At 37.0% G+C, this 22,692-nt stretch overlaps 1 protein-coding gene across 3 annotated transcripts in view; it reads right to left on the reverse strand.

Moving 5' to 3' along the window:
- Positions 1 to 886: 886 nt before the first annotated feature.
- Positions 887 to 22,692, reverse strand: part of ITGB1 (integrin subunit beta 1) — a 43,625-nt gene continuing 21,819 nt past the window's right edge. For 2 of the 3 annotated variants that reach the window (XM_027560010.1, XM_027560009.1), the window contains exons 4-16: positions 21,244 to 21,466; positions 19,612 to 19,782; positions 18,805 to 19,043; positions 16,667 to 16,822; positions 15,835 to 15,930; positions 15,466 to 15,555; positions 13,692 to 13,832; positions 13,322 to 13,521; positions 11,691 to 11,929; positions 11,254 to 11,476; positions 10,356 to 10,588; positions 7,823 to 7,989; positions 887 to 2,095 (exon numbers count right to left, since the gene is read on the reverse strand). In XM_027560010.1, coding sequence (XP_027415811.1) covers positions 2,030 to 2,095; positions 7,823 to 7,989; positions 10,356 to 10,588; positions 11,254 to 11,476; positions 11,691 to 11,929; positions 13,322 to 13,521; positions 13,692 to 13,832; positions 15,466 to 15,555; positions 15,835 to 15,930; positions 16,667 to 16,822; positions 18,805 to 19,043; positions 19,612 to 19,782; positions 21,244 to 21,466 — 2,244 coding nt within the window. In that variant the 3' untranslated portion in view covers positions 887 to 2,029. Of the gene's footprint in view, positions 2,096 to 6,502; positions 6,584 to 7,822; positions 7,990 to 10,355; positions 10,589 to 11,253; positions 11,477 to 11,690; positions 11,930 to 13,321; positions 13,522 to 13,691; positions 13,833 to 15,465; positions 15,556 to 15,834; positions 15,931 to 16,666; positions 16,823 to 18,804; positions 19,044 to 19,611; positions 19,783 to 21,243; positions 21,467 to 22,692 lie in introns of all 3 variants that reach the window. The other variant, XM_027560008.1, reaches the window with a different exon arrangement.

A 22,692-nucleotide genomic window follows, 5' to 3' on the forward strand; every position in this document is an offset into this window, starting at 1 on the left:
TGGTATTCCAATGTGTACATGTATGTCTAAATATCTTTTCAAATTAAGAGTTTTCTCCTTAATATATGCACAGGGTTGGGATGACTGGCTCATATTGTAACTGTATATAAAAACATATGTCAGGAGAAAAATCATGTATTAGAGAAAGTAGACTATGTTCCTATATTATTTTTTAAAATCTCATTAAAAAAAGCAAACTTGTGGAGCAAAAAATACGAATTCAGTTATACTGTGGGTGTAAGGAAATGAGTTGAACCACACGGCAGTGTAGGTGGCAGGAATGGAAAATGAAGCAGGTGAAATGGATGGTTCTTTTTCTCAAAGAGGTATAATCCTCAAAGATGATTTACTCTAAGCTAGGAAATGCATTTAAGCAGGAGAGGTAAAAAAAGGTACCCATTTTTAAAACCAGGAGGGGCACTGCCAGTGTGCTGGGACTTCTCCCACAGGGCTTCCCACATCTGACACTTGCAATGGTCCAGCAAGGGACCTATTTCTTTCAAAAGCTTCACACAAGTATTTTTTATGGATACATATACTTTATAACATAAATAAACCAAAGACAAATGAAAATTTAAAAAACTCCTAACAATTTCCTGTCTGAATCTTAAGTAAAATGATATAGTTTCCAGCTTTAAGTCAACAGCTGTAAGATCATGTTCTTAGAGAGTTAATTCTGCTTAATGTAGGAATGAAACCCAGCTCCTAGGGATGGAAGAGAAGCAGATTTGTCCAGTATTTGGAGAGCCAAAAAATAGACTGACATCTTATTTTACTCTACCTACCTACCTTCTTTCTCTCTTTTGGCTTAAGTAAAATATCAGAAATTTTTTAAGCTATAAAAACTTCACGTATACCAACTAACAAAATATACAGAGCCCAAACATCTGATTTAAATATTCTAAGCATCTTTATTTAATAAATAACTTCACTAAAACAGCATTGTAAAAAGTGAACTGTTAAAATTAAAAGGCACTTAAAATAAGGTGAATAGTATGAAACAAAACAGGAAACTCAAACAGTGAGAAGTAAATATACAGTGGTCTGTTACAGCACTAATGGAAAGTAAGAAATGCTTAAGTGATAGCTATTGCATGAGCCACAGTACAACTTCACGTGTTCAATAAAAAGGCAAATGTACAGCTAAAACATCGATGAAAAAGTACTGATTTTTTAAAAGTCTTACCCCAAATTGCAAACAAATACATTAAATGATTAGAAGAGGTGATAAAACCACCAGGCTTTAAAAAGAAAATGAATAAAATAAAATTCACCCAGAGGTCCTCAATTTAGCAAATACTATGTAAATTAAGGCCTTTATGTAGATAATGCTAAATCAAGGACTTTTTGCAGAAAATTTCCCAAGACTTGAATTTACAAAGAGAAGGCATAAAAGTTACCAAAATTAAGTAACTCTTAAAATGGCACACAGGTTTTAAAGCTATGTTTTCCCTTCCTAGCTCTGACTTTCCCCATGGCCTTTGCAGATCAAATATTTCACTATTTTACACCTGTAACTCCTAGCATACTCATCTTTCAGGTATGTCATCAGTCATATCTAACAGGCAAATAGCAAAACAATACATTAAAACGATTCTAAACTAGCTAGAAGGACATTACTTTGGATTCTGTATAACTGAAAAATGACATGTCTGCAAAGCTAGAAATCAGTTTAACACTTAACAGAAAATCTTATATCATCCTCGTTAACTACTGCCTTTCAATCACTCTAGAAATACTGCTTAATCCAGTAAGAGCTGGATTTCACTAGTCCAGGAGAAAAGGTCAAAAAGGCACATTGTGACCTTAGATGACAAGGATAACCATCCTGTCTCAAGTCTTTTGTCAGTCCCTGGCATTGGTTATAACATTATTTTCAAAATAATAAAAAAATTTTCAAATTATACATATTGTACATTTTCAGAACCTGCCCATGAGAGAACCATGGTGACACTGCCCTGAAGCTCTCTTACTGTGACTGTGGAATTACTACTTTGCCTGCAGTGCTGTGGGTACACACAGGCAGTGCTCATTTCCCCTCGTACTTCGGATTAACAACAGTTGTCACAGCACTCTTGTAAATAGGATTTTCACCCTAAGAAAGAAAAAAGAAAAAAATTATCAGTTACTCTACTAAAGTCATTCTAACTTCAAAAAACAATATTAAAATTAAAGACCATTTTCTTAAGTCATTTCCATTTGATCTGTCCAGATATCAAAAGCTTACAAAAAATGAAAAATGAAAGCTTTGCCCCACAAGGCTAAAGGTGCCCCTGAAAAGGCACTTTTCCTTTCTGAAAAGTCCTTCCTCCACTAGTGATCTGCTGTCAACGGCTTCTCTTTTTTAAACTAGTTCTGAATACTGTCTTGAAACTAGTTTTTAACAAACTCTTCTGCCATCAACTGCCTGATTCTTAATCCTTATTGTGCACAAAGGTGCTTGATAATGAAGAGAGTGCTTGGCTTTCTTGTCTGTGAGGGAGGTGCTCTTCTGAGGCTTTGCCACTCAGGGTGCAGAGATGCTGAGGAAGACTGTCACAGGTGGGCACAGTGCCAAATGTGCTTAGACAAAAATCATTACTATTCTTCATGAAATAGCTGCTATTCTTCTATATGCTGAAGAAACATTTTATTTTTGACACTATATTTTACTGAAGAGTTAAATGATTCCAAGCCATAAACATGAGAGATCTTTCAAGAGTCAAACTTCACTGACAGTGATGTTTTAAAACATGTAATTTTCTTAAAAAATTCTCATTCTATATTATACATTTTAATATCTTCTATAGCATTCTTTTTCTATTCTTTAAAACTGAAGATAGGCTTGAAAGTCAAATGAGAAATACAGGCAAACATTCCTATCTCAGAGGAAATAAGTGAGTACAAATCAAATAAATGTTTTAAGATTTTTAAATGCTATTTAGTTTCGTATTTTACTATAGAACCATTTGAGGTTATAGGGTAATTTTTGCTTTTAAATTTTATCCACACTTTACTTCAGGTTACATTTGGATATCGCTTTCATTGCCCCAATTTCTTCCTCCTAGAAGGGTATAGTTTGGTGGATGACAAACATGAAGATAAAGAACTCTGAAACAGTACACAAGAGAATTACATACATAAAATGGGAACAGCATAAGAGAAAAGGGATTGACTGAGATTAACAATATTGTCAAAATGAAATTGACTACAGATAAAACACGGAAAGGTCTATAGAAGCATATACACATGCAGAGTCAGAAATCTATATGGTTGAGAAGTTTTTAAGGGTACATATGTATGTCTTGAGTGGGAAAGAGAAAGCAGACAATGCCATCTTTAAAAAGACTAAGAATTCATTGAGGGAAAGTAAAACATATAAAGGCTGTGTCTTGAGAAACACCAAATAAACCACTCTGACTTCAGTTCAGCAGTTAGTCTGGAACCTGACACTGTGCCTTCACTCCGCCCTACAAAGCACAACCTGCCTGGTCATTTCTGAAACACAGAAGAACTCAGGATCCCTCAGAGATAAACATTATATAATCTGGATGACAAAAATCACATCAGATATCAAATTCTGAGCTCTCGTCCCAACTGGATCCCCAATGGTATTGTAACAGACATTTCATAATGGAGACTGGAGTATGGATCCTAGCAACTACATTCCTAATGAGTAATCAAGTACAAATAAGTGAGTCTATTTCCACCTTCCTATCATGCAAGGCTAGAACTCCCATTTTTTTTCAAATATGCTAGGAAAAAAATTATCATTGTTTCTTTAATGCATTAGATAAATCTAATATTTAATACTTAAAAACTGTAAGAGAGGTAATAAAACATGGAGAAGAAAAAAAAAAGCCTAAGTTACACAGATGAAACCAAAGTACAATTTACATGGCAGAACTTACCTTTGGAGAAAACACTGCCTTTTCATGTACACATTTCTATTTATTATTTCATATATATTATTATTTCAAAGTCCATCCAAACAAAATTTTAACATGCAAGGTTAGAGGTAAGAGATTAAACCATCTGCGTTGGGCATCATCTTAAATGGAGGTTAAGCTAAAATAATGCATATTAGTTCCCATCGTTCAGAGTGCAACCCTTCCCCATCCCAACAAAAAGCAAAGCCTGTTTAAATCAAGAGGAACAGGGTTACATTCAGCAGGGAAGTCCTCTGTTCTCAGTAAATGTCGTCCGTGCTTACTCTGGAAGGCCTGATGTGGTTACAGCATCATTTCTGTTGCATATTAGAAATGCAGTGCACCACTGTGGGAGATTAGCAGCCCACATTTAATGTGTTTATATATGAACAGCTTTAACAGAGTTGATGATTTGATTTTTTTTAAATGTACCTACATGAATAGTCTTATGTGCTGAGGACTGCCTGCCTATTTATCTGAAATATGTTAATGACATAACTGACCAGCAACCTTGGTCCCATACTGGAAAAGTGCTTTGTAAGCCATGATTTAATTTCTTAATGCTCATTCATTAATATCTACTGTTTATTTCTACTTTAGTTTTTCTTGAGAAAACATCTCAGAATAACCAGTACCCATTAATTTTCCTGAATTTCACTAACGAATAAAAAAATTTTCACAAAACTTTCACACCTTGAATTATCCAAAATGGTTATTTTGGCTGAAGTAACAGTGTACCAAAAATTGACTTAACAATAAAAACATGAAGTTTCGCTGTTACTGATAATTTCCTTCAAAACACAATTTAACATATAGCAAGGTAAAAATTTCACCTTTCAATAGGAGATACAGAAATTTTTTCATGTTAAGTATCCATATAAAATGTCAATATCTGATTATGACAGAAATTGGAAAGGAAAAAAGGAAAAAAAAAAAAACTAGCAGATTAGTTTCCTTCTAAAAATGACATTCATTCTGTAAAGCTCTAAGTGAGGAAGAAAAGAATATTAAGTCTCATACTACTAAGAAAATGTACCAGACCACGCAAGATGGTGTATGTGTATGTTAGTCGCTCAGTCGTGTCCAACTCTTTGCGACCCCACGGACTGTAGCCCATCAGGCTTCTCTGTCCATGGAATTCTCCAGGCAAGAATACTAGAGTGGATTGCCATTCCCTTCTCCAGAGGAACTTCCCAACCCAGGTTTCCTGCATGGCAGGCAGATTCTTTACCATTTGAGCTACAGGGAAGTCTTACTCAAGATGGATCTGACAATAATTTTCTGCCATCAAATTTAACTTTGCCATTTCAAAATTCTTAAGATCTGCTTAATTGGACACATAATAGTTTCTAATGTTATCAGTACTCCCTGTATCTCTTAAAAATAAGAAACATTTCTATACTTTAAAATCTTACCGTGTTGTTGTAAGTATACTCTCATTCATCACAGTAAACAAACAAATCTGCATTGATGGGTTTCTGGGTATAACAGTGACTTCCCCATCCAGTAGTGTCACAGTAACACTAACATTCTTAAGTTACTAGAAATAGCAAAGACTGTCATTTCCTATAGTGATCTCCCTCCTCCTAACCAGGTAACAGTGTCTGCTGAAGACATGTTGATTGCTACCAGTTCAATGCAGTGGTTAAGAACCCAGACCCTGGAGCCCAGTGGCCTGGGTTTGAATCTCAGCTTTTCCACTAACTAGTTTTGTGAACTTGGTCAAGTTACCGAACTCTTCTGTGCCTCAGTCTTCTCATATGTGAAATAAGAATAAAGGAAAGGAAGGAGTTCAGGATCACCAGTCAGGAGAATTGGTTCTAATCACAACCTTTTTATCAGAGTATTAGGGGTTTACATAATTTTATTAAAACATGCTAGAAACATTTCATGAAAATTCAGTTATAAGGAAAAAGCCTGTCCAGTGTTGATAAAAGAGGAAATGATACATTTGTCACCCAGGTAGAGCATACACTCACCAAAATAACTTTTCCTTACCTTAGAGAACAGGTGAACCAAGCTTTATTACCACTATGAAATTTTCAGCAAAGTTTTTATTTAAAACTCTAGTAGGGTTTTTCTCTACATGAAATTTAATTTTCATGTTCACTTTCACTCTAAAACTTACAAATAATAATTTGTTAAATAAAGGATATTATATATAAGGATGTTATCATATAAGGATGATAATATCACCTAAAGCAAAGGACTCTAGTGAGGATTATAACTGACAGGCTGCTATCAAATACTGTAGTCATTAGCCAAAAACAACACAGTGTAGTTACTGACTCCCTGTTAAAGCTCTGGGAAGTGCAGTGACCCAGTGCCATTCTACCTAAGCAGAAGAGCTGGGACTCGACCCAGGTCAGTCTGATCACAACACACGTTCTTTTCACTACAACACAGTTGCTGCTTCTATACCATAAAGCTTAAGCCAAAGCCCTTCTAAATACTACTATTAACACACAGAAAGAAAAGCCATAGTATAGCCATATAAATAAAGCCAGACTTTGGAGGGAAAAAAAAACAATAGTGATAAAAGACACGCAGTGCAGTAAAGACATGCCAAGACAGAAAATGAAGAAAATACGAACGGCAATTTAGAGACCAGCTTTACGTCCATAGTTTGGGTTCTTGAAATTATTAATAGGACTCTTGTAAATCGGATTTTCTTGCTAAAGTAAAAGAAATAGTTTCTAATGATTTCATCAGAAAAAAACTGACATGTATAGTGAGTGTTTATAAAAGACAATTTTTACTATTCTTACGCTTCCAAAATTATTTTTTTAAAATCCAAGCAAATTGTTGTAAAATGCAAATGACTAAAATTCATTTACACCTGAAGAATACTGAAGATTGTCACTGCCTTCTTGTATCAAAAGATGAATACAAGACAGCCAACATGTGGCCACACTAGCCTCCAACCCCACATTTCAAAGCACTAAATGCTGACATACATTTTCATCACTTACAGCTTTTAAGTTTTGTACAAAACAAGGTTACTGAGTTGTAATTTGCAGAGTAAAAATACCCTTTTAAAGTACATAGTTTCATGAATTTTCAAATGTATGAAGACACCCATCTGGGCAATTTAGAGACCATAGGTTTAGTCCCCACAGGTTTGCCTTTTCTAGACTCCAGTACTCTCGCCTGGAAAATCCCACGGGCGGAGGAGCCTGGTGGGCTGCAGTCCATGGGGTCGCTAAGAGTCCGACACAACTGAGAGACTTCACTTTCACTTTTCACTTTCATGCATTGGAGAAGGAAATGGCAACCCACTCCAGTGTTCTTGCCTGGAGAATCCCAGGGACGGGGGAGCCTGGTGGGCTGCCGTCTATGGGGTCACACAGAGTCAGACATGATTGAAGTGACTTAGCAGCAGACTATTATATAAATTGAATTACACAGCATGTAGTCTTTTGAGTGGCTGATTTCTACTTAGGGTTGTTAAAAAAAAGCAGCAGCTTTCCACTGAATAGTCTGAAGTTATGTAGGGTTTTCATTTTTTTGGTCATGCCAAGTATGTGGGATCTAAGTTCCCCAACCAGGGATTGAACCCACACCCCTTGTATTAGAAATGAGTGTTAACCACTGCACCACCAGGGAAGTCCCCAGGATTCTATTTTATATAAAAAGAAAAGGCAGAAGAGCAGAGTTAAGATTAAAATTATTAAGAAAATAAAAATACCACAGTAACCTGAAGAAACATTCTTACAACTGTTTTCTTTTAATGGGGTGTATTTAAGATGTTTTCTGTTTTTCACTGAATGCAAGTTTCCTGAATAATAAATTCTGGGGGGCAAATGAAATATTTAAAGGACTTTAACAATCAGCTTTAGAGCTAATAAACAAGTCTTAGAAGCGTTACATTTACTTTATGAAACGCTTTCCATTTTAGATGTTTTCCAACTTACCGTGTCCCATTTGGCATTCATTTTTTCCTTCTCAAATTTGGCAAATTCCCTTCTGTCATGAATGATCATTAAAAGCTTCCAAATCAGCAGCAATGCAAGGCCAATAAGAACAATTCCAGCAACCACACCTGCTACAATTGGAATAATGTCTGGACCAGTGGGGCACTCTGTAAAGTGAAAAGCAAAGGATACACACACAAGGGGGTTAGCCTATGAAAGTGCAGCCAAAACCACAGAGAGCTGTGCAGTCTCACAAAAGACACAGGAATTGAAACTCCAAGATAAGTGAAGTCTTGGGGCACACTATCCAAAAGAACCTATAAAAAAAGATACTGGAAGTAACAGATAAGTTTACAAGATCATAAGGTACATGGTCAGTAAGTAAAAATCATGTATTTCTATGAATTATACCAAACCGGATTTCTATATATTAGAAACTGAACCTCAGAAAATAGTATTATCTACAATAGCACCAAAATCACGAAATACCTATATATAAACCTAATAAAACATGTACAAGATTTATATGCTAAAAATTACTGAATACTGATTATTTTTCTGGGCTCCAAAATCACTACAGATGGTGACTGCAGCCATGAAATTAAAAGACGCTTACTCCTTAGAAGGAAAGTTATGACCAACCTAGATAGCATATTCAAAAGCAGAGACATTACTTTGCCAACAAAGGTTCGTCTAGTCAAGGCTATGGTTTTTCCAGTGGTCATGTATGGATGTGAGAGTTGGACTGTGAAGAAGGCTGAGAGCCAAAGAATTGATGCTTTTGAACTGTGGTGTTGGAGAAGACTCTTGTGAGTCCCTTGGACTGCAAGGAGATCCAACCAGTCCATTCTGAAGGAGATCAGCCCTGGGATTTCTTTGGAAGGAATGATGTAAAGCTGAAACTCCAGTACTTTGGCCACCTCATGCGAAGAGTTGACTCATTGGAAAAGACTCTGATGCTGGGAGGGATTGGGGGCAGGAGGAGAAGGGGACGACAGAGGATGAGATGGCTGGATGGCATCACTGACTCGATGGATGTGAGTCTCAGTGAACTCTAGGAGTTGGTGATGGACAGGGAGACCTGGTGTGCTGCGTTTCATGGGGTCGCAAAGAGTCGGACACGACTGAGCGACTGATCTGATCTGATTTTTAAAAAAGTTAAAGACCTGAATAAATGGAGAGATTTTATCTATGTTCATTGATTAGAAGATGTCAATGCTCTCCCAATTTGATCTATAAACTCAATATTATCCCAATCAAAATCCTGGCAGGACATGTGTGGGATATCAAGCAAGTGAATTCTAAAATTTACAAAGAAGTAGGAGAACTAGCAAAGTGTCTCAAAAACACTTTCAGGAAAAAAAAAGTTGGACAACTTACATTACCAAAACTAGCCGTTAAGCAACAGTAATTGAGACAGTGTGGTATTGGCTAAGGGACAGATGCCTAAATTAATGGAACAGAATCAAAAGTCAGAAACAGGCCCACACACATACGGTCATCTTATTTTCACCCAAAGTGGAGAGAGGTCAGCCTTTTCCAGAAATGGTACAAGAACTGCTGGAAATCTACCTACAAATAACTGGACCTCCACTCCAGATACTGAGAGCAGCTCAAAATACGTTATGAACCTAAATGCAAAGCCAGAAACTAAAACTTTCAGAAGAAAACACAGGAGAAAAATACTTATGAAGCTGAGTTATGAAGAGAGTTCTAACATAGTAAGAAACGAGATCTACAAAAGAAAAACCTGGTAAAATTTAAGCTTCTGGTCTTCAAAAAACAGTATGTGAAATACACATACCTGAAAATGCAAAACAACAACAGAGGCTTTAAAAAAGTTTGGCTGTTTCTTTTGAAGTTAAATATATGCCCTCTCCCCAATTCCTAACATTTATCCTAGAGAAATGAAAACTTACATTCCAATAATAATCACAAATGTAGAAAATTCTAAGAACGTATTAAAAGTTCCCAGAAAAAAAAAAGATAAAAATGATTCATCTCTTGAAAAGCAGAACAAATTCATGCCATATAATACCCTTTAACAAATTATCTTTCCCAGTGCCCAAGCCTAAATCAAGCTGCTATTAAAAATATCACTAGTAATGATGTTACTGAGTACCTTCTATCAGGCACTGTGCTAAGGGCTTTATATGGGTTACTGCATTTACTCTTCAAACTCTCCATAACATAAAATTTGCTTTCTCTTTCCCTTATTTCTTATAGTTAATTAAATACTCTTTTAAGCTTGAAGAGATTCAAAATGCCCCAACTTGAATGTAAAGTAGTCATGTAAAGTAGCTGGAAGCTGTTCCTAGATCTGAGTGAGTGAAAGTCGCTTAGGCATGTCTGACTATTTGCGACTCCATGGACCGTCCATCGAATTCTCCAGGCCAGAATACTGGAGTGGGTAGCCTTTCCCTTCTCCAGGGGATCTTCCCAACCCAGGGATAGAGGGGAACTGCCAAAAGCTCTAAGCAGCAGAAAGATATAAAAGAAAATGCAAAAAACTTTGAAATGATCAGATTTCTACCTGGAGTCTCTACAACATGAACAGTGGCCTCATTGTTCCCATTCACGGAGTATGTGAAGTAGAACCAGCAGTCGTCAACGTCCTTCTCCTTACAGTGGGACAAGGGATCCACCTGGCCTGGCTGGGGCAATTTGTCCCGATTTTCAACCTTGGTAATGTTGAAATGTGAACATTCCTGAGCACATGTGTCTTTCTTCTCTCCTTTATTGAAGGCTCGGCACTGAACACATTCTCTGTTAAAATGCAAATGATTATATTTATTATTTATAATAATATTTGCTTAAAGATTATTTTCTGTGCTAGACTCAAAATTTGACCAAATTAGGCCAAGAGAGATGAAAGAAGATATGAATAAATGAAAAAACATATGACATTTCTTGGTGGGAAAACTAAACATAAAGACGCTAGCTTCCTAAGTGAAATTACAGATTTATTACAGCCCAAACTAAAATCCTCCAAAAGAAATAACAGTAGTAAGCTAAAACTAGCCCTATCAGATATGAAATATACAATATAAAGCCAAAATAACTTTTGAAATGTATTGCTGGTATTATGGTTCTTTCTGCAAGGGACAAAACCTTCCATTTTATTTAGTCAAAAGGCAGTAAATAAATTAATTAGCAATTGGTAATACTAATTTAACAAAGGTTACCACATGGATTCAATTAAATACAAAATTCAGGTTGAAATAATGGTACCACCACCCTCATAGGATACAATTCACTATCATGTGCAAACACTAGCGATTGAGAATTTTTAGATTTAAAAAGTGGGCTTCAATGTGACAGATACTTTATTTACAGCGTGGCCTAGTATTAGCACTGTTCTATGGACCGTGTGTTCATACACAGGCGAACAGTGAGCAATCACCTATTTCAAGCAACTGAGAAATACTTACTTATGCTCAGCACAGACTCCAAGGCAGGTCTGACACATCTCACAGGTTGGCCCTTGGAACTTGGGGTCTGTACACTTACAGGCACCACACTCGCAGACGCCGCGGCCATTGCAGATCTGTCCATTCACGGCCATGCAGGAAGTGGTATCCAGAGAACAGTCACAGGCGCTGCCGGTGTAGTTAGGGTTGCACTCACACACTCGACACTTGCAAACACCATTTCCTGCAATTAAAAATCTCATTTCTCACAACAGTGGTAACAATATAATCACAACACTGAAAAATGAAAACAAGCAAGAATATGTAAGAAAGTATCCACAGGAGGGAGTGGCCCTCAATGGTGCCCCTTTTCTATTTATTCACTAAGCAAACGTGCAACATGTTTCATTATATTAGACAGGACCACATTTTATAACCACTTTCAGACCCATTCTCACCTCCACATATTAAGCCATTGGATCTATCACAGTTGAAATTATCACACTCGCAGAATTTGCCAGAATAAATTTCATTTGTATTGTCCCTCTTCCTACACACACACTGTCCACAGACACACTCTCCATTGTTGCTACAGATTTCTGAACTGTTTTCTTTCCTGCAGTAGGCATCCATGTCTTCGCTGTTCACCTCATCTGTGCTACATTCACAGTGTCTCCCGACACGTCCCTCGTTGCACCTGAACAAAGAATCCAAAATTTCAGTCACACAAAAAGAATTGAAAGTAACAAGTGGTGAGAAAGAGAGGAAATAAAACTATAAACATTATCTTCAGACTGCAATTATATAATATGTGTCACAGAAGTGTACATATGTACATGTGTACACACACACACACAGCCATTCAAGTCCACACGGAGTCTACACAGGGGCCTAGGAACAAATTCCTCTTTAGGAAAGTAACCATTCTGATCAAAATGAAAATACAATCTAGCAATGAACAGGTAAACACAACATTTGGAAACAAAGGATAAACTTATTTTTAAAGAGTGTGGTATGTTTCCAAAGGATATGCTGTATATTACATTTACTATTATTTGCCCAATTTTTATACTAAATGTTTATACCCAATTTTTATACTAAAAAGTATAAAAACACACAACTGAACGACTGAACTGATAAAAACACAGCCCAAAAAGTACATGGAAGTTGAAAACCATACTAAAAGTATCATTTAAAAATGTAACTACCATAATGTTTAAAAATAAATTTAAGGATTCAGACTTTTCAGACACTTTTTATAGTGCTTATACACACTGGTATAATACAGTATCTGGTAAATACACAAAAAGAAGGCAAAACATTTTCAAGATCTTTCAGATAATATTTTACTAAAAATGTATCTATACAACTCAGGATATGACATGGAAAATAAAAAATGTAACATTTTGTTGTTTAGAATAGAAAGCTAGTAAATGATGGCAAAATAGTCATTAATTTTCCTCATGATTAAAAACCCTTCAAAGCCTAGTCATTTGGGAGCTGACAGTTGAATCAAAATAGTCTTCTCTCCTGTTCTAAAAAAATAGGAGAAAGATGAAATAGGAAGATTTATTTATAGTATAAAAATTAAAACTAATTTGACTTAAGTTCTGTTAGTAGTAGATTCTATGTTCTAAAAATAGTGCTTTCTTAATTTTACAAATATATGAATTAAAATTATTCCAACAATGCAGAAGTACATGTAATAACAAGTGAACATCCTTTATTAATTCCTAATTCCAGTTCCCATATAAAATCACTATTATTTTCTATAAGCTTACTGAGCTCTACAGAGTTCAGATTGCTATCATGAGAGAAAAACCCAAATGCTACCATAAACATTTGTTAAGTAACATCTTAGATGGCTACAAAAGCTTTTATTTTAGAATAAAAAGTAGTCTGCCTAAAGGAAAAAAGGCAGAGAAGAGCTTTCTATAAAGCACACACACAAGACCAACAAATTGATCTTGTGGTGAGCAACAGTAGTTGGCAGAGTAATTCATCTGCTCCCACAGAGATTCCAGGAAGCTCAGACGGCCTCCGGATGTCCCAGCTGCCATGCCCCGAGACCGTGCGCGCCCCCGCTCACCTGCAGGCCCCACACTCGAAGGTCCCGTTGCCGTCGTGGCACTTGGGGCTTCCTGGGATGCCTTCACCCTGGCACTCACATTCACAGATGAACTGAAGGATAATCTCCACTTCCTCAGTGAAGCCCAGAGGCTTAATTTTAATGGTTTCAGAGTTCTTATTTGGACATTTATTTGCAGTTATGCTAATTTCAAACTGAACCTTAAAAGGAAAACAAGAAGATAAGTTAAAAACTAAGCAATTTAAATCTACTAAAAATTTTTCAAAAAGCTACTCAAGTTATATTTAACTGTTTCTCAAATTATAAGCTAAATTGCTTATAAACAAGTAAGCTTTTTCTTTTACTTCAGAAAAATGTTCATGAAACATACCTCATCCCCAATGGAAATATTAGAGCATTTTCTCCCATTTTCCCCTGTTCCATTCACCCCATTCTTGCAGTAAGACTTGTAATTTATTGTTACTCCTTCCGGCAATTTGCTGTTTTCCAAAATGACTTCTGAAGAAAGGGACTAAAAGAAAGACTAATAAGAGGAAAGGCAAACAAATGATACTATAAAACAAGTTGAATTCATAAATCCAGTGGATAAAATGAGCTGTTAAAACAGTATTATTTAAATACTGCAAGCCTAATCTTGAGTGACTAGAAAACACAAAACCCAGAGAAATGGGCTCAAATAAATAACCAATTATTCAAAATAATGTACACAACTGAAAAGAGTATTTAGTTAAAATTTTAATGATGACACAGCACAGAGGCCTAATATTAATTATGAAGAGTTCTAAGAACAAAGAATACTTTCTTTCCCCACTGGCAACACACTCTCCTCTGCCCTGCCACTTGTAGCTCACTAGCGTTAGTCGCTCAGTCATGTCTCTTTGTAGCCCCATGGTCTATAGCCCACAAGGCTCCTCTGTCCATAGATTTCTCCAGGCAAGAATACTAGAGTGGGTTGCCATTCCCTTCTCTAGGGGATCTTTCCAACTCAGGGATCAAACTTGGGTCTTCTGCACTGCAGGCGGATTCTTTACCGTCTGAGCCATCAGGGAAGCCTCAGCTCACGAAGGACAGAGGTAAATAACCTACTACATAGGCTGGAAATAAATCTGCTTAGGGGCCATTGCAGGCCTGCCCCCACTCCCTCAAAGAAAGAAAACCCAGAGTGGGAGGATTCAAGCCAGTGCTTTTGTAGAACAGCAGAGGGCGCAGGACAAATGGAGAAGGCTGCAGCGGAGAGCTCAGTCCTGGTCACACCACTCGCTTTAACCTCTGAGCCACCAGGGAAGCCCAACAGATGGAGTTAGGAAAGCATTAAGATATGCTGTAAAGACAGAACGACTATGGGGGTGACAGGGAAAAACCAGAATCTAGAAAGTCTGTAAAAATCTGAGTAGGGTCTTTCCAAAACATTTTGTAACCCCCTGGCATGAAGTAGAAAATAAAATTCAACTTGTCGAAGGGCTGGAGCTGGTGTATGCAGCACAGGATGGTTACAGTTGTATTACAAAGGCCTCTGATGACTTACAACAGTTACTGACCAAGGCTTAATGAGTATCCCTAAAGTACTCGGAACTAAACTCGAGATGAACAATTCCTCTTTTAATTTCAACTTCCTTCCACATGGGGTAAAAATCTTATAAATCTTACTTTAATAAGTCATGTATGCATTCATATATATTTTATAGTACATGCACATATGACTGTGTGTGTACCACTTGAGAACAGAGAACTATGTACCCTGAAAATATGGCAAGAGAAGAATTAGAAAAAAATAAAAGGCTTTTCTGGCACAATTCATCAAAATCAATGAATCTATAAAATGAAGGGAAGTACAGAAGACTGAGGTAATCCTATAAATCTAAATGAAAGTTGTTTCATACTTGTTTTCCAAAAAGGAGACTTATTACTTAATGACATTCAAACAGAATTTAGAAATCCAGCCCCCGCCATGCCTTTTATTTTGCCTTGCAAACACATTTTTGTAAGAAAATGAGTTTTTCCTCCACATACAGAATTTTACATACAAGTTTTACATTGTCTTGTGGGGCCTGCTAAATTGTGTATGAAAGGAGTTTTACTATTTTTAAGCAAAGTATTCTCAACAGGGTACTGCCCAAAACAGATCTTACTTAGAATGCACTCACATTGTACGCATCGATGATCAACTGAATCACATTGCTGGAATTTGCAGATAATGTTCCTACCGCTGACTTAGGGATCAAATTTTTCAGTTCCTGCAATTAAAAGATAAAACCTATAAAATCTGACTAATTAGCATCTACTGAGTGCCTACTATTTATTTTTAAAAACCATTTCTAGATATATATCCTAAGTAAGGAGTCAGACCTAAAAACTAGTTTTGCAATGTAATTAAAATACCACATTTGTAAAATCTAGCCTATCTGATGACATTTTCCCACATTTCAATTCAGACATATCATTTTGCCTTTGATGACTAAACAATAAGGATCTAGAAATGTGTTCCTATTTTGATCTCACAAGTATATATTTACCTTGTAAACAGGCTGAAATTCTTCAGTAACTGCAAAAATCGTCTGAATGTTATTTTCGCTTAGTTTCTGGACAAGGTGAGCAATAGAAGGATAATCCTAAGAAATTAAGTAATAAAATTTAGTATGTAATTATATCCAATATACTCTAGTTTTTCAAAACTTTCTGAAAATAATGATTTGCAGATATATCTGGATTACTTACACAAGACTGCCTGAAACAACACAAATTATTGCTGAACTAGGTGCTGTCTAGTGGGTTTCTGAACCTTTTTTATCTTTAGTGTGCATAAAAATTTCAATAAAAAAGATTTTTAAAAGATTATCTATGTATATTAAATGTCAGAACAATGAAATTGAAGAATTGCCATAATTAAAGGTTATATTATCACTAAGAAAAAGACCAAGATTCAGCAAGATTTAGGTTTCTTCCAGACCTTGAATAAACTGCCCATGTTTATTTTCAGTAGAGGCAGGATGCCTACTTTCTTAAATCATATATAAATAAGACAAGGAGTGTAAGACTATACAAATGATTTGTTTAGACATAGTATCAAACTTGGTACTCCTTGATGGACCGAGTGAGAGGAGACAGAGCTTTGGGCTGGGGTGCAGGGCCAGGAGTCAGCAGCTCCCTTCACCACCAGGCCTTCAGCTACGCAGAAGCAGGCACAAAGCCACAGCATCAGAACAGCAACAAAGCTTTCCTGCACATTAGGTCAGGGCCCAACTTACCAAAATAACAAAACCCCAATCCTGAAAAACCCACAAGCCCATTACCCATAATACTCTAAAAACCCAAATCCACTGAATATGTAAGGCGCTAAGCACTTACGTAATAATGGCTCATTGTGTACACATCATTTTCCAGGTGACACTGTCCATCATTCGGTAAAACGATGCCACCAAGTTTCCCATCTCCAGCGAAGTGAAACCCAGCATCCGTGGAAAACACCAGCAGCCGTGTCACATTCCTCCAACCAATCAGGGACTTGAAAAGAAAAGGATTTCAGTTTTAAAATACCACCTACAGAAATTCAGCAAAGATTAAATCTTTTAATCTTTATACAGGCTACCACTATACTTTCAACTTAATTCTGTATTTTCTCTTTTCACAATGCTAATAACATCCTCGCTGATAAAGGCACTGAGCCCGCTAAATAAAACGCCCCTGCCTCACTGTAACACTTCACCTTGCCTAGCTGTCTGTCTCAGCTTTTTAAAAACTACCTTTTAAAGTCAATGTCCTTATCCCCACTAAAAGGTAGCTATACTCCACACAGGGCAGGGACCACATCTGGTTTTGTGCATCATCTTATCTCTACTAGGTGCTTAATGAATAAATGAAAACGTCTCAGCCCACACCCAACTTTATCTAAACACTGTTATCTCCCCTTCCCATCCATACCTACTCCACCTTCTGGAGCACATACTCCCTTTATCAGCCACCATATTAAAAAAGCCTCCCCTTTTTAATTCTAATAAAAAGCATTTTCTTCAGAGTTGATCCTGCTTAATTCCACCCCTTTTAATCCATCAGTACTGTTTGTTCATTTATTTTATTCTCCACCTTATTCAGCAAAAAATTTAAAGTGGTGGTAAAATCCTGTTGAATGGTAATTTTACAATCATCTGTCTTTATTTACTCCATACATCTGTATATATCTTCCTAAGACTATAAAATCCTTGAAGGCAAGAATTAAGTTTATTCATGCTGGCAGACCAACTGGAATATGTCTCTTCTGCATTTAGAGAAGTAAGTGGAACAGTTACTCTCAGTCAGCACAGGGAGCAGAGAGCAGCGGCCAGGATACCATGGCCTGTTTTAATCTCAAGGCTGAGGTTCAGGCAGAGACAGCGCAAAGAATGCTTTCTCCATATGAGCTTCTAGCGGGATCACAAATGAATGGCTGGAGAGGAAACAGGCATCAAGCTAAGCACTGCCTGGAAAACTACTCTTCCCCTTTAAAAGTGGAGACTATCCTTAAACTGCATCTACCCTGATGAAAAGTCAAGACTGACTATAATACAGTTGTTAACTGTTTGTTGGCTACTTGCACTATCTATGGATTACCGTATTTAAACTTCCTAAGGTGTACCTGTTATTATCTCTTAAGGAGAAGGAAACTGCCTAGTGGATGAGCAGTGATGGGAACATTTGAAGCTTTGTCCTAATAGTCTAAAGACTGTTATCTCAAGCACTGTATTATATCATCATCTTGGGTATCAAATAGCATACTAAAACCTGGTTGAAAAGTAACCATTAAGAAGCATCCGGAAGAGAAAGGTGTTTTAGGGAACAGGGGTACTGTAAGGAAAAAGGGGGGGGAATGAGACAGATAAAACTTCATCTAGCTCACAGTGTTTTCTACTTCTGTCCTCAGCTACATCATTAAAAGGTCACCTAAAATTTTGGGTTGGTAAATGAGTCAAAAATTCTAAGCACCAGTCCAATGGAGGATCAGCTTACTGTCGTTGAAAATCTTCTAATTAAAATTGCAAACATTATATGACTTCTCAGAATATATACAGCTTTCACACTAGGACTTAAAACTTTCTTTTTAAATTACTAAGACATGGGGAAGATGCCTCTCAAAGATAAGCAGAAGAAAACTAACCAAAGGAAAATGGTGCCTGACACACAATCTATTTGAGCACTTTTAATGTTCCTGGTGACGTCTCAGATAACCCTAATACCATCTCAGTCACAAAGCTGAAAGCCAGGGTACCCTGAGCCTCCTTAAAAAACCCAGGACACCAGCTAAAGCTACGCTGCCCCACTGTTTCAAATGGTGAGCATTTTGGCTTTTAAAACCCAGATTAACTATGCTTTTTTTTAAACCACTTGCAGTTGGGAGGGAATTTAAGGGATTAATCAGTATAGTATAGAAATTAAGGTAATATTTTCTGACAGAAAAATCACACTTAAATTCCACACAAATAATATCCCCTGTAGAGAAAGAATGCACTCACTCCACAAACTGCGACTTGCATGATTGCATCAAAGCCACCTTCTGGTGAATCCAAATTTCCAGATATGCGCTGCTTACCAACAAGTTCATTAAATACTTCCCCTTTATCAGTAAGGCTGAGCACATTTTTGTAGCTAAATGGGCTCGTGCAGTTCTGTTCATTTGTGCAAGGGTTCCTGAGTTTAGCTGGTGTTGTGCTAATGTAAGGCATCACAGTTTTCTCCACGAAAGAACCAAACCCTGTGGAGGAAAACGCACATGCAGTGAGGATGGAGGGTGGATGGTTAAACTGCATTAAAAAAATCAACTCTAAGTAATCAACATGTTTATAAGATCAACAAATGAATGAGTAAACTCCTGTAACAACAAACATGCAGTTTATTCTCTATGTGGTGTAATGTGTGTCAAATAACATGGCAGCCAGTAAGAAGGGCTCCCCTGGTGGCTCAGATGGTAAAGAATCTGCCTGCAATCCATGAGATCCAGGTTCCATCCTTGGGTCGGGAAGATCGCCTGGAGAAGGGAATGGAAACTCATTCCAATATTCTTGCCTGGGAAATTCCATGACAGAAGAACCTGGCGGGCTACAGTCCAGAGTCACAGAGAGTCAGACACGACTGACTCTTTCTTTCTTTTTTATAGTGAGAGAGGAACAAGGAGGCAGAAAAATCATTAGCCATGTGACAGGAGTATCAGTCCTCTCAGAAAGAAAAAGCTAAAACCTAGCCTCCTAATCTCACATTTATGTAGTGAAGGATAAAACTGCTAAGATTTACAAAAATGAAAATTATTTTCTCAAAATTCCTACCAATTCGGAAGTCTGAAGTGATCCTCCTCATTTCATTCATCAAATCTGTTCCCAGACTTTTCACATTCTCCAAGTCGTCTTTCATGGAATAGGAGAGGTCCATGAGGTAGTAGAGATCAATGGGATAGTCTTCAGCCCGCTTGAATTTTAGTGTGAATGTCTGTGGCTCCCCTAATTAATCAGAGATTAGAAAACTAGCTTGCCAGCAATCAAAAGCAAATGGAAAAGCCAAGTAAATCAGATTGATAAGGTCAACACTATAGAGTAAACCATATTATTCACGTAGTTTTTACAAAAACCAGGGCATTCCATAGGGAATTCAATCAATTGCTGTGTACTCTTTTTATTCACAAATATTTAAAATGCCAGGCCCCAGGGATAATGAAAAAGACAGCATTCCCAATCTACAGTGGGCAAGACAGGCAAATAGTGGGTTGCTAACTACGACAAAGGAAAACAGATAGGAACAACACAAACTGGATGGGGTGGGTGAGGCAGGCACACCACAGGACACTCCGGGCGTTTTATTAGAGACTGACGCTGTCAAGCGAGACTCTTCTCTGTTTACGGGATGCACTGCGTGCAATGAATAAAGTAATCTGATTTTTACTTAAGAAAACCCGATGAAAAGTTTTAAGATGATTAAAGAGACAAACTTGTTAAGAAATTATAGGGGAAAAAAAAGAGGATACAGATATGAAACCAATAAGGACACAGAAGAGATGTACCAGAGGTGTGAGTTGAAATGCATCAGAAAACACTCGAGTAGGAAGAGAGTAGGAAGAGGTCTGGGTAAAAGGTCATTTCGTTTTTAACTTGCAGATTTTCTCTATATACATTTCTAGTAGGCAGTTGGATAACTGTGTTTGGAGCTTGAGAGAAAAAAGTCTGTGTTATAGCACACAAAGGGTTTCAAAACCATGAGAGGAAAGCCCAGTTAAGTGGATTACAAAGAGGAAGGAAGAAAAAAGACACAGAAAGAAGACTGGAAGGCACTGGCAAGAGATAAGAAGGAAAGCAGAAGCCTTATCGCAGAAGCCAAAAAGAAACATGCCCTTCACATGTACAGCAGAGTTAAATAAAGGGGAAAAAAAGGCCTGCCGAGGGTCCATCAGGCCTGGCAGTTTCAGGTGCCAGCAGAGGTTGGCAGAGCAGGTCTAGAGGCACCAGGCTGAAGAGAGGGCAACGGGGAGGGGGTGGGGAGGACACACGTGAGTCCTGGGTGGAAGGGGCTGGAGATTAGAAGAGAACGGGGCATATTTTTTCTTTTTTCCAGATGCAGGACTGCTACAGATTCTTATGAAAACCTTAATATTTTAACAGTAGTGTACAAAAACAAAGGAAAAAATAGATTAAAATGTTATCTTTATGTTATATAGTTACACCAGAAGATGGATATTTTTATTTTTGAAAAACCCACTAAATCTATTAATAATACTTTCTGAATCTTTAACAGAATTTACTTTGGACATTAGGCAAATGTCAGGTACATGGTCTGACAAATTATACCTGCAAAATATTCAAAAAATTTCTAAAAGTTAACATACTCAACATTTCTCAACAGAAACATATATAAAGTTGTCTGGAAGCTCAAGTGGACCCAAAGGCACTCCTAGAATCAGATTTCCATACCTGATCGTAACTGCAGAACCAACTGCTGTGGCTGGATTTGAGTGATATCTTCTGGCTGCAGCTTCTCTGCTGTTCCTTTGCTTCGATTCGTTACATTTTTATTTTTCTTTATATCTTTGGAGCCTCTAGGATTTTCAATGTCATTTGGATGACAGCCCTTCTTTTTTAAGGCTTCTAAATCATCACATCGAGCAGATGTAGGCATACCTTCTTGTAAAAATGTCTAAATGACATATAAAATATAGCTATAAATATGATATAAAATGGTCAAACCTTTTATATAATTGCAAATAACCAATTAAATTGCAAAAATCAGGTAACATGTCTAATGTACTTTGTCTCTGGTTTTAACCAAAATGTTGTTCCCTTCATCTAACCATAATAAACAAAACAAAAACATTTCTCCGTGAAGGTAGTACCTTTGTTACTAATATATAACTAGTACTATATTATTTTAGAAATATTTAGTAGGACTTAAGTGTATATTTTAACTGTTTCATGTTCAGAGTATCTACTCAAAGAAATTTTTTTGTGAAATTATTCAGCAGGGTTAAGAATTATTAATAATAAATATATCCAAATAACAGACAAATACTTTTCCCAAAATTTCCCTTAGAAAAATTCTTAGAAGTCTTTCATATTAGATAGCATTTTCCTTCATGATATTTTGAACAACTCAATACTAGGAAAAACATATGAGCCCAAAACCTTTTTTAAAAAGGAGACCAAGAAATTTACCACAGATTTACTAAGTATTCTTGGAAGTTAAAAAAAAAAAAAAAAACTATTGGTTATTAATAGAAAAAAGCCTTTTAAAATTAACTAAAAAAAAAAATAGCAAGTGATTTTATAACAGGGTCAGAATGTATTTCTATTGGGTGAATTGTTTAAAAACAAAAAATGGTAATGCTATGTAAATGGTACTTGTGGTGTGGGGTAAAACTTCCAGTAGTGATGTGATTTTAAAAATTTTTAAATGGGTTTTATGTGGAATCTAGAAAAATGGTACAGATAACCCTATTTCCAGGGTTTGGAAATAGAAACCTACCTCCAAGAACAGAGATGCAGACGCAGAGAACGGAGCTGCGGACACGGGGGGCGGGGACGGGGACGGGACGGACGGGAGAGCAGCGCTGGCACAGACGCTCCCGTGTGTGGTGTGTGAAAAGGCTCAGGGAAACCGCTGTGCCCGGAGAGTTCAGCTCGGCGCTCTGCGAGAGGGCCATGGCGGTGGGATGGGGGGTGGGAGGCAGGCTTCAGAGGGAGGGGATACATTGCACGTATAGCGGATTCATGCTGCTGTATAGTGGAAACTAAGACAACGCTGTAAAGCAATTATCCTCCAAATAAAAGGATATACTGTACAGCACAGGGAATACAGCCAATATTTTATAATAACTACAAGCAGAATAGAACCTTTAAAAATTGTGACTATATATACATATGATA

The sequence above is a fragment of the Bos indicus x Bos taurus genome, chromosome 13 (genome assembly GCF_003369695.1).
Source record: "Bos indicus x Bos taurus breed Angus x Brahman F1 hybrid chromosome 13, Bos_hybrid_MaternalHap_v2.0, whole genome shotgun sequence".
Taxonomy (NCBI): domain Eukaryota; kingdom Metazoa; phylum Chordata; class Mammalia; order Artiodactyla; family Bovidae; genus Bos; species Bos indicus x Bos taurus.